The sequence below is a fragment of the Scleropages formosus genome, chromosome 19 (genome assembly GCF_900964775.1).
Source record: "Scleropages formosus chromosome 19, fSclFor1.1, whole genome shotgun sequence".
In the NCBI taxonomy this organism is placed as follows: Eukaryota; Metazoa; Chordata; class Actinopteri; order Osteoglossiformes; family Osteoglossidae; genus Scleropages; species Scleropages formosus.
Window position 1 is genome coordinate 10,012,888 of NC_041824.1, and position 12,447 is coordinate 10,025,334.

Sequence of the window (12,447 nt, forward strand, 5' to 3'; positions counted from 1 at the left end):
GGGACGCGTCAAGTGGGCACATATATCATACAATATACGGTAAAAATGCTAACGCGGGAGCGAGGAGGACGACAGGAAACGTTTTTTCACTTTCGTACCGGCGTTATACGTTTAAAATGTTGGTACATATATACTACAGTTTACGGTACAAGTTGGGCAGAAGGAGGAAATAGAATTACTAAGAAAAACTTCAGGAATTTTATCGCGTTCCAATCCACATGGGAGCGGTTCAAAAACACGCAGGATGACAGATCGGCTAATGTCGTCAGAATCCGGAGCACAGGTAATTCGGCATAAAATCAGAGGCTACTTTAGTAACCAGATTGATTCCGCTTTGAGAAGCGTATGAAACTTCACTTGACGAGTTGCGTGAGAGCGATTGAGAAAAACAACACGTGGACGGTGGAGTCGCAGGCGGGCGACGTCGTTGTGGCGTCGCTCAATGAACAACGATCACGAGAAATCGATGTTTTTAAAAATAGATTGTGGTTAATTCTTTACAGTAATTCCTTAGCTGTCAAAAAGATATCATTGATTCACAGGTCTCTAATGATTTCTTTTGAAAAAAAAGAACTCGTGAACACGTGAACTTAGGGGGTGCGAATTCACGTTGAATAAAAAATTAAATGAAAATTACAAATTACAGTTTTCTTTGCTTAGCGAAGTGGTTTTCAATCATGACACGTGTCCGTTTGAGAAAGTCGACAGTAAACACCTGTTAATTAATATCTGTAACACACACATAGTCACTGTATCCTCTTTCATGTAACCGACTCGACTGTATCCTCTTTTAATACACCATCAACATCATATATATGTAACACAATGTATCTTCTTAACACACCATCTATAACACATTGTATCCTCTTTATACACCATCATAATATATATGTAACACATTGTATCTTCTTTATACACCATCGATAACACTCTGTATCCTCTTTAATACACCGTCATCATATTGTAACACAATGTATCTTGTTTAATACACCATCATCCATAACACACTATATCGTCTTTCAGTTACTGGCTCGACTCGAAGGAAGGCGTTCCCCGAGAAACACTGAGCCCCATCTTTTCCTGGAGGACAGCAGTCCAGCTCAAGGTAAGTCATCCAACTCCTGCCTTATCATCATCTTTTCTGTGCCTTCTGCCATTTTTCCCCACGTTTGATTTAGATTCTGTATCCCGGCGGCATAGCAGGCAACGCTGGTGTCTCACAGCTCCTGGGCTGTGCTTTCAGAATCGGATTTAAATCACACTCTCTGTTTTTTTTCCCTGTGTTGGCAATGGTTTCCTGCACGTGTTCTGTTTTCCTCCCAGAGTCCAAAGACAGGTTTTCCAGATGAACTGGTTACTCTAAATTCCTCTTAGTGTGTGTAATGGTGAGTGAACACGTGTGTGTTTGTGAGAGATAGCCCTACAACATGCCTCACACCCTATACTTCCAAGATAGGCTCTGGACCACTACGACCCTATGCTGGACAAGCAGACAAAGTCAGTAACTGTATCACTTAGTTTTGTGCGGCAGTTTCTCTACGGCACAGACCCGAGGGCGACTCGAAGTTCAAGTCGTATTGACGGGTCACGCAGGATCCCGCGGCTGCGTTGCGGCCCTCCTCAGCACTGCAGATTGTATACGCCGGGAAGGGTGTCTGCATAAAAAATGTGTCGCTAATAAGTCATAAAATTATCGCAGGATCGCGGTCAGCTCTGGAACGCGTTTTACTCCCGATATGCTTTATATCCGCAGGTGATGTGGTCGAGTTCTACGGCGCGGAGGGAACAGGCAAGACGGAGATGCTCTACCATCTGGTCGCCCGCTGCGTCCTTCCCGCCGATTCCGGTGGCCTGGAGGTGGAGGTGATGTACGTGGACACGGACTACCACTTCGACATGCTGCGCCTGGTGACGATCTTGGAGCGCCGGTTGCCGCAGGGCTCCGAGGAAGAGGTGCGGTCCTGCCTGCGGCGCCTCTACGTCGTCCACTGCGCCAGCAGCCTGCAGCTGCTATTCACGCTGCGCTACGCGGAGGACACGTTCTGCAGCCGGCCTTCGCTCGGCCTTCTTGTGGTGGACAGCATCTCGGCCTTCTACTGGCCGGACAAGAGCGGTGGAGGGCACAGCGTCGCCAGGCAGGAGTCCAACCTAAGGAGGTGCGTCGAACTCCTGGAGAAGCTCTTGAAGGACTACCGCATAGTGGTGTTTGCCTCCACGCAGGCCGTCATGCGCGGCTCTTTCCCCGACGGAGCAGGGCCAGACGAACCGTCCCTCTCGTCGTGGAAGCAGAGTTCGTCCGCCCGCACGGACTTCGGCAGGACTTACCTCTGCAAGCCGTGGCGAAGAATAGTCACACACAGATTGGCGTTCTCGAAAACAGACGCGAGGAGGGACGGAAAGCAGGTTTTCTCCGTGGCGTCCTCCAGCACGAGGACGAACAGAACCAAGCAGTGCTCCTTTTCCATCACGGATGTGGGTGTCCAGTTTATTTAAGTTTTTTCTTCTACATTTCTCCACGTATTTACTAAATTGCGAATGGATGTGTGCCCTTGACGTGCATTTACTGTTACGTGCTATTCTGTTTTTATCTGTTGATGGGTTTTTCAAGGTTTTTCCTTTTAACCATAACTTGTCATTTACCGGAATGTTATTAATAAAATGTATTTTTCGATCGAGGTGTCGTCGTTTCTACAGGAATATTTGAAAAAGGTGTGAAGTGAGAAAATTCTTAATTTCCTTTCCCTGAGATTGATCAGGGCTGCACAGTGGACACAGAGGTAATATAATGAGGGTGAAGGAAACTTAGGGTAAAGATGGGAGAGCATTAGAAGGTAAGCGTGTCCTCTGTTTTTTTCTGATTAAAAAAACTGGCAGCTTAAAATTGTGTTTTATTATATTACTGCTTACTGTTTGATTTTATCTAATGCAACTGAATGTTTCACTGAAATCATTCAGAACTGGTTCACACCAAAGACACGGTAAATTTCAGGTTAGGTTTATTTACAGCTCATCTTCAACTCGTGACGTGGAACGTAAAACTATCCGGACTCACGCCGCCGTTTTAATCCCGTATTATTTTCAAGTCCTGTTTGGTCATAACGTCTAACCACCGACCGTTCCATCTGCTGTACGATGATATCGACTTTTCGCATTGCCGCAAGGCACTGTATTTGTAACTGTCTGGGTCTCATTCAGTGCTTGGATGTCTACGTGTGATTTTATTCGAGGTACTTTTTATTTACAATAGTTAGCAAGTGAAAAAGTGAGTGTTCTGGTGGTGCTGAAAAGATAAAGAAGACAATTAGAAATGAAATGAAAGTGAAAATAATAGGGCAGCATGAAAATACAATTATAATACTGCACTTTTTTATGTTATCCTATACTAGTGTTATTTTAACATGAAAAATGTATGAAATTAGTGAAAAAATATAACAAAGCCCTTTTATATAATATGGAATTAATGCATTTTAATAGTTCATATGTCCTTATGATTCATACAGTACAGCTTAAGGGGATCTGTGATCTGAACGGAACCCTGTTGTAAGTCGAGAACCACCTGTGTTTCCGGAAGGTGCTACCCAATCAAATCCAAACCATCTGTTCCATCTTTTAAAAACCAAAAATAAGCAACACGGTCATGCAGCAGGTAGCGTTCCAACCCCATAGCTCCTGGGCTCTGGGTTTTATTGTAGCTCAGTCTGTGTGGCATTTTCATGTTGTGCCCATGGGTGATGCAAAAGGATGTGGGTTCAATTCTCACTCAGTCTGTGTGGAATTTGCATATTCTTCCTATGTTTGTGTGGGTTTCCTCTGGGTGCTCTGGTTTCTTCCCATAGTCCAAAGACATGCTGTTCAGGCAGACTGGTGACTCTAAGTCAATGGGGACTGTGCATAAGTAAATACATTTATTTACTTAGTATTAACAAATTATCTGAACTACTTCTAATTGTTTGAACTTCTGTATTTTTCATGGATTTGGGTGATTATGAATATTAAGTAAGTGACAGATTCAAGCAAAGCCTTTTGTCTTTTGCTTTTCATTTGGGTTCTTATTCTCATTTTGTCAGAATTAGCAGATGTTACAGACTGTTCACTTTTTTCCAGATGTGCATTTTGGAAAATGCTTGTGCTGACTCTGGATTCATCCCCAGGCACTAGGCTGCTTTGTTATGACAGCCTAGGTTGAGATAGGTATGACCCAAACTGACCCCTCTGCCTCCTCAATTTCTTCCCACTCTTTTTTCTCATATTTAGATGAATGCACTTTGACAGGGAGAAGAGGATAAGATTATTTACATTTATTCGCTTAGCAGATGCTTTTGTCCAAAGCAACTTACAACAGATACTCTGTAGCATTACTAGCCCACACACCTTATTCACCTGACTGGACCAGAGTGACTACATTGCTAGATACACTACTTACAAGGGGTTACTCATCTATGCATCAGTGAAACACATTCACTCCATGACACTCACACACTATGAGGGAACCTTAACAGCATGTCTTTGGACAGTGGGAGGAAACCAGAGCACCCAGAGAAAACCCACCCAGGAACAGGGAGAACATGCAAACTCCACACAGACTGAGCAGGGATCAAACCCACATTTTCTTGTACTACTCAGGTGCTGTGAGACAGCAGCACTACTTGCTGTGCCACCATGCCACCCAACATGATATCCTAAGATAAACACACATTGCTTGTTCCTTGTTGCTTTGGTGTAGAACCTAAACTCTAATTTATTTCTCAGATTTACTTACATATTTGAGTTTTGTAACATCTGGAATCATTAGCATTTCTTTCCAATTTGTAGTAAAAAGGCAACATTGTGTCAAAACAAATATTTACATGCATAACATTACCAAAAGGGCTTAACAAAGAGATGCCTTTAGATTTTCTCCTTCATACATTATTTTTTTTAATTTCAGAGTCAACAGTGGTCTTCGTTTTCTCGTTTCTAATTTTTTATTATTTATACCTTTCAGTTATATTATTAATTAATAATTATTACCTTCTGCCTAGTGCCCTTGCTTAAGGTACTTACCTTGAATCACTCCAATAAAAACTACCCAGATGTATAAATGGGAAAATAATTGTATCTTACCATTGTAAGTCACTTTGAAGAATTGTCAGCTAAATGAATAAATGTAATTACCTCCTTGTGAATGTCTCTAGCCTTGTTATTATATTGTATTGATTATTATTGTTGTGCTCGTAGTTCATATATCACATTGTCCTTATTCCTTAGTTTTTATGGTTATCATTCATTTGGCTTGAGCAACATCAGCAAAGCTGTAGTGGTGTTGTAAACAAATTGCGACATTATAACCTGTCACATGTCTTATATATTGTATACACAGCATGTCTGTTTTTATCTAATCTACATGCACGCTGATGAAGGCACTTAACCAAAATGCATCTGTGATTATGCAAATTGAGCTGTTTATTGATACACAAAGTTAGAGAGTGCTGCCCCATCCCTTTTCTCTAATTGCTAAACCAGTTAAATAACCTGTGGCAGCTGCTTGCTTCCTCTTCTTGCAAGAGGACACAGATACAGGGTCTTTGAATTCAGTTAGATTCTGTGCTCATAACCCTTCTGTGTAGAAGTGCTGACAAGTAATATTTGCCTTGAATATATTTCCTTCATTGGCTCTTCCAGGCTGCTTAGTCTTTGAAAATGCAGTCATGGTTGTTACTACGTTGTCCTCATTATTGAAGAAACACGAAGAATGTCTCGAAAGTGGTGAAATCTGGTCACTTGGCAGCGGTTATTGCCGAACGTGTTTAACACGAGCACTCTCGCTTTGTGTAATTATCGTTTGACTTCTGACATGTACAGGCTGCGTGCCACAATAATGCCTTTTAAAACGCATAAATCACCCTGTAATTAACGTGACCCATGGAAGGAGACAGCTAATAGTTCTGTGCTACACTCCAGCGGAACTGTAAATATGAGTAACTGTGATTTTCACAGAAAATCCTATGTCTTTGTTGGATTCTGCTTCTTCAAGCGGCCTACATAGACTAACTCTGAACAGATAGCTGTTATTGAAGAGTTTTTGTCTCAAGAGTCACGGCTGTAGTAGCTGTTAACCTTCCTCCTCCATCCCGAATCTAACGTCACCCCGTTGAAGCACAGTGTAGACATAATATGATCCAAGTCTTCTGCATATTCTTGCCTAACCCTAACCCAACTGTGTACAATGCCTTGGGCAAAGGTATCAGCTAGCTAAATACAGGCATATATACAGTACATACATATGTAATCTGCATTTGAATTTGTAAAAAAGGAAAAACACTATAAAATTTATACCTATTAATCAGGATTGAAATTTTGACCTTTTTTTGCACACACACACATTGTCTGAACCGCTTGTCCCATGCAGGGTCGAGGGGAGCCGGAGCCTAACCCGGCAAAACAGGGCAAAAGGCTGGAGGAGGAGGGGACACACCCAGGATGGGACGCCAGTCCATCACAAGGCACCCCAAGCGGGACTTGAACCCTAGACCTACCAGGGAGCAGGACTTGGTCCAACCTACTGCACCACCATGCCACTTTTTTTTTTTTTTGCCTGTTTTACAAAAGCACGTATCCAAGCCAGCGTAGGCGCACAATATCAAACTTGATATATTTGTTATGCAAAAGCAATTAATTTACTTCATGACCATCACTACTGTAATGCCTACAAAATTGAGAATATGATGTAAAATGCTTAAAAGTGTTTTGAGTCCTATACAGTTCTGCCATGTAATATTTTAGCATTCCCCCATGGAGTGACAGGTTCAAAAGTGAGAATTCTAGTAAAATATTCTTTACTGAATGCATTCATGTCATTTCAATAACACTCTTGACAAAGACAGTCTGTGGAACACTGAAGCATTCCCACACGTCACTCTGAGCCCCTCTATTCCACCCAATGGTTAGGGGGTCATCCCTTGAAACCCCCAGAATTCCCCTGTGGCAGACTAAGCGTCAGCAACATAACAGCCAATCAGAAAGGAACACAGGACTACGTACAGGAGTAGACACCAACACCAACTATTTAAATTAATTCACACCAGTCCCCCCAACGCTGTTACAACCAAACAATGTCAACAACAGCTTGTCCCAAGTGGAGTCAAGGCAAACAGGAGCCTACCCCGGAAACACAGGGCATAAGGCTGAAGGGGTAGGGGACACATCCAGGACAGGACACCAGTCCATTACAAGGCATCCCAAACAGGATTCAAACTCCAGACCGGCCACACAACAGACACCAGTCAAACTTGCTACACCACCACACTCCCCCGTCTTTACAATATTTTACTGTATTTATTGTGATGCATCAGTATTTACAGAAGTAGCAATATGATGTTTTAAATAATTTTTCATGCAAGAGGTCCTCAATAGCGGACAATGTTTTACAGGTATTTATGCTTTCCTGCACTGTTTTCCTTTTACAGTGATTTGACATATTGAGGGTCCTGTCAATATTTGTGGGACTTTTTGGGGGTATATTTGTACCAAAAATGAAAAAAAAATAAAAGTAAGGATAAGGAAGCACAGTCTTTATACACAAGTATAACACTTTGACTGAAAAGATAACTAACCTGAAGTTGTTAACAGATGTGACATGGTATCAGTACCGCATTATGTACCTGCCCTTCCACAGTACAGACACGCAGTTCAGGTAGATTAATGTCGCTAAATTACCCTTGGTGTGTGAATGGGTGAGTGACTGTGTGTGCGAGTGGCTACCCTGCAGTGGACTGGCGTTCCGTCCAAGGTGTACCTCTCATCAGCCTTGCACCCAATGATTCAGGAATAGGCTCCAGTTTACCACAACCCTGCTCAGGACAAACCCGCTCAGCTTATTGAAACTGGATGCATTGTATAAGTGCCGACTCAGTTCTAATAACTTAAGAAACTGGTTCAATCAAGAACTGGCCAAGACGGTGGGTCACCTGACCCTGAGTTAAAAACTATTGATTTAATCTGCCTACTACATTCAGCCAGCACCAGTTTCATTTACCTTTGTATGTTACACAAAACACCATTTGACCAACACACAATACCGTCCAAGATAGTACTGACTGCCTGCTAACCTACCAAAATATTCATGTGTTTTTTTTCCATGCTACTGTTATAATTGTGAGCACAGGACAAAAATTTTTCTGCCCCTTGATATCAGGTGAGATATAAATTTATTCTTCCTTTTTTTTTTTGAGGGAAACAACATACATTTCAATAACCTTAGAGGCAGGACAATTAATTGAGATGCTTCCGTGGCACTTTACACACTTTAAGACGATGTGGACAGCGTTTGAAAAATGCATGATTTATGTTGGTGTGTGAAAATCATCAGCACCCTCCAAGACCCCCACTAGATGATTCAGTGGGAAGACATTCTGGACTCTGGAGATAACAACAGTGACAAAGCCCCCTGTTATCCCACTCGCATGGTGAGTGTGTCCATGTATTTACTTACTAGTGTTTTGATAAATTACTCAACAATGGAAAATAGGCAAACTCAAAAAATTCACTGATTAGCAATGATTGTTTTATTTCACTTGTGTGTTAGAGGGTTTACTGATGGGGCAGGGGCCTTTTCTGAAGCTTGAGAAAATGTGTTCCCTGTGGGAGAAGCTGACCGGACACAGGTTGAGAAAAGGCCAAAGATAAAAGATAAATAATAAAGGGCCAAAAAGCCATTCTATTGTTATATGTTGCCGATTGCTGGATTTCTGTACTTCTTGAGGGAGCCCCGTCTTTCTTAGTCTATTGCACTTTTAACTGGTATAAGGAATAACTGGGTTCCACCCAGACCTGATACAGTGATGTCAACAGGTAAGTACACCACATGGAAATTTTCTCCATTTAAAATATGTTCAGATGTGAATGCCTCATCTTCATTTAAATGGTTTCAATGGGTTAAGATGACCACAGCTGACAAATAACACATGAAATTTGTATTTTGTTTTTACATTCAACAAAATTCAACAGAAATGCAATTTCCTGGGGTGGAAGCTTGTTAACTCACTATAATGTGCCTCGGGTGCTTAGATTTGCTAGATAATTAAACATAGTTCGAATGGCACAAAATTGAAGAAAAAGTGGAAATTTGCTTTGAAGTAACTATGCTGGTTTGAGGGAATACATCACGCCAAGGTCAGTAGAGCAGAATGCCAGAAAGAAAAAATGTTGACGCCTATGTGTCCAAAAAAGGACACCATTTCAAAGTTTTGGCAAGTCCATCATTATCCTGTATGAAAAATAATTTACAAATGAAAAAACATTGTAAATCACTGGCAATCTACCCAAAGCAAGATGTCCCACCAAATTCACCTCTCTTGCTGATCATAAGATAGTCCAAGATGTTTCCAAGAGCCACAGGTCAACATCAAAGGATTGACAGACATCTCTTGCCTCTGACAGCATCAATGTGCATGAGCTAAAAACCAGAACGAAACTGAACACACTTGGTCTTTATGACAGCTCAGCAGAAAGCCTCTGCTCTCAAGAAAGAATATAAACGGACACCTGTAGTTTAAAATTTGCTCACCTGGGTTTAGAACATAACTTCTGAAAGAATGTGCTCTGGACAAATGAGCCCAAAGTGAAATAATTTGATTGCAAAGCCAGACAGCTTTTGGCACAAACCAAACTGTACCATTAATAAGAAGAACCTCAGTCGAACTACATTTACAGTTCATTTGGCAGATACTGTTCTCCAAAACAACATACAACTCAGAGTACAGAACAGTGAATTCCACAAGAGTTCTATCGTATATACACACGTTGTAGCAGCACAGGGGGATGCGGTGGTGCAGTGGGTTGGACCAGGTCCTGCTCTCCAGTGGGTCTGGGGTTCAAGTCCCACTTGGGGTGCCTTGCGATGGACTGGCGTCCTGTCCTGGGTGTGTCCCCTCTCCCTTCAGCCTTGCACCCTGCGTTGCCAGGTTAGGCTCTGGTTCCTGACAACCCTGTATGGGACAAGTGGTTTAGAAAGTGTGTGTGGCAGCACAGCTTGTTGTACATTCCCATGTTCACAGTAACTATAGAAATGGCACACAAATGAAACAAAGAAAATTAAAAAGTAATGAGTGACAAATGACTAACTTACAAATGGATCAGGAGATAAATGGGTCTTAAAAGATAAGGGACCCTTTTTGACTGCTAGATTGGTTTCAGCAGTTCTGAGGGAATTCATTCTACAATATCAGGGGCAAGACTGAGAACTAAAGAGCTTTAGGTTTTAGGCCCCCTGTGAAGGCCAGAAGTTGAGTGCTCTTGCTGCAATGTGAGGGACCAGATTCTGTAGGTATCAGGGTGATAGTTCTTTGACTGTCTTGTACACACATTGTCTGAAACAGCTTGCCCCATACGGGGGTCACAGGGAGCCGGAGCCTAACCCAGCAACACAGGGCGCAAGGCTGGAGGGGGAGGGGACACACCCAGGACAGGACACCAGTCCATCACAAGGCACCCCAAGCAGGACTCAAACCCCAGACCCACCAAAAAGCAGGACCCTGGTCCAACCCACTGCACCACAGCACCCCCCTGACTGTCTTGTAGGCTATAATGAAATTCTTAAGGTTGATGAGGGCAGCTACAAGGAAACGATGGAGAGTGCGGGTACATTGGAACAGTCTGGCAGGCTGAGCACAATTCATGCCAGAGCATTCTGTAATATAGTTATTAAATGTACTTATATAATTATTATAGATAATAGTTATTAAAAAAGAGGCTTTATGGTAGAGGCCAAGAGACCAGAGAGGAGAGCACTACAATAATCCAGGCAACATATCACCATAGCATGAACCAGTAGCCAGACAAAATGTGGTGCGAGACACTGGCAGATTCCTCTGAATCTGTAGAATTGGACAAAAGTGTATGCTAAGTGTACTGGAACACATAACAGAATTGAGTAAGAGTATGAAGCAAAGAGTAGAATCAGTTGTTGCTCTTGGGCTTTTAACTGCCGATGAGGCTGAGACTAGCAAGTTCTCTGGTGAGGTAGAGAGCTCTATACAGAAAGAAGGACCAGCAGGGAGACTGAGGATTTCAGTCCTGGAGATGCTAAGTTGCAGGTTGTGGTTTGTCATTCAGGTGAAGATACATCTGAGTTAACTGGGAGAAAAGATAGGAAGAGCTGTGTTTACCAGGGGGATGTGGTGGAGCAGCGGGTTTGAGCGGATCCTCCTCTCTGGTGGGTCTGGGGTTTGAGTCCTGCTTGGGGTGCCTTGTAATGGACTGGCGTCCTGTCCTGGGTGTGTCCCCTTGCCCTCTAGCCTTATGCCCTGTGCTGCTGGGTTAGGCCCTGGCTTGCCATAACCCTGTTTGGAAAAAGCGGTTTCAGTCAGTGTATGCGTGTTTATCAGAGGTAATGTGTCTACAGGAGGTAACCAAGGAAAGTGGTATATACAGAGAAGAGTAAAGGACCAAATATTGAGCCCTGTGGAACAGCCACTGAGAAAAACTAAAGGATAAAAAAGAAGATGTTCCAGACTACCCCATAAGAGCCACCTAGCAGGTAAAATTAAAACCATTTCAATGAGATTCCTTTGACACTAAGCCATTAGAGCAAGGTGAGGAAAATGTGGTGGTTGATTGCATCAAAGCAGACTGAAAAGCAGCTTCTAACATTGTGAGAAGGGCAAGTGCACTGGAGGGTGCTGATCTTGAATCCACACTAATATACATCAAAGAGATCATTCTAGACTAGGAATGTGGATTGACTGGTCACAGTATGGTCAAGAATTTAGGGAAAGAAAGAAAAGGGGGACATAGTCTGTACTTATGAGTCCTGGTTGAAATGTTGGGAGCATTATAGTTTGGCACTGCCTTGCTACCAGAGGGCTTGCTATAAAAAACACAATGCACTAGGTAAACTGGAGGAGAATGTGAAGCCCTTCAAGAAACCTGACACCAAGCTAAATTGAAAATGGGCCTTCCAACAGCAAAATCATCCAAAACACCTGAGCAAATCAATAATAATAATAATAATAATAATAATAATAATAATAATAATAGGGGGGTGCAATGGCGCAGCAGGTTTGGCCGGGGCCTGCTCTCTGGTGGGTCTGGGGTTCGAGTCCCGCGGACTGGCGTCCCGTCCTGGGTGTGCCCCTTCCCCCTTTGGCCTTGCGCCCTGTGGTGCCGGGTTAGGCTCTGGCTTGCCACAACCTCGCTTGGGACAAGTGGTTTCAGACAGTGTGTGTGAGTATGTGTGTGTATTATATAATTAGAAAATTCTCCTTTTTATTATTATAAAAGGAGAATGAATTGAGAGCTTTGCAGTGGGGCCAAGTCAAAGTCCAGATTTAAATCTGAAATGTTGTGAGGGGACTTGAAGTGATTTGTACATCCAAGAAAGCCTTCAAATGTGCTATTTGTTAAATGTGGTCAACTTAACCCACTCACAGCATTTTAATGAGGATCAGGCATCGTAGTCTTGACCAACAT

General features: G+C 42.7%; 1 protein-coding gene across 1 annotated transcript; it reads left to right on the forward strand.

The window, feature by feature from the left end:
* xrcc2 (X-ray repair complementing defective repair in Chinese hamster cells 2) lies at positions 1 to 2,673 on the forward strand. Its single transcript, XM_018747679.2, has 3 exons — positions 1 to 283; positions 1,024 to 1,105; positions 1,754 to 2,673. Exons 1-3 carry the CDS (start codon positions 245 to 247, stop codon positions 2,491 to 2,493), a joined length of 861 nt encoding a protein of 286 aa, XP_018603195.1. The 5' UTR covers positions 1 to 244; the 3' UTR covers positions 2,494 to 2,673.
* The last annotated feature ends 9,774 nt before the right edge of the window (positions 2,674 to 12,447 follow it).

What these genes read in the sequence shown, in the direction of transcription:
- xrcc2 (XM_018747679.2), top strand. Translation starts at nt 245, where the DNA reads ATGACAGATCGGCTAATGTCGTCAGAATCCGGAGCACAG. An exon ending in CGTCAGAATCCGGAGCACAG is followed by an intron (nt 284 to 1,023) that starts GTAATTCGGCAT and finishes ATCGTCTTTCAG; the next exon opens with TTACTGGCTCGACTCGAAGG. An exon ending in GGACAGCAGTCCAGCTCAAG is followed by an intron (nt 1,106 to 1,753) that starts GTAAGTCATCCA and finishes TTATATCCGCAG; the next exon opens with GTGATGTGGTCGAGTTCTAC.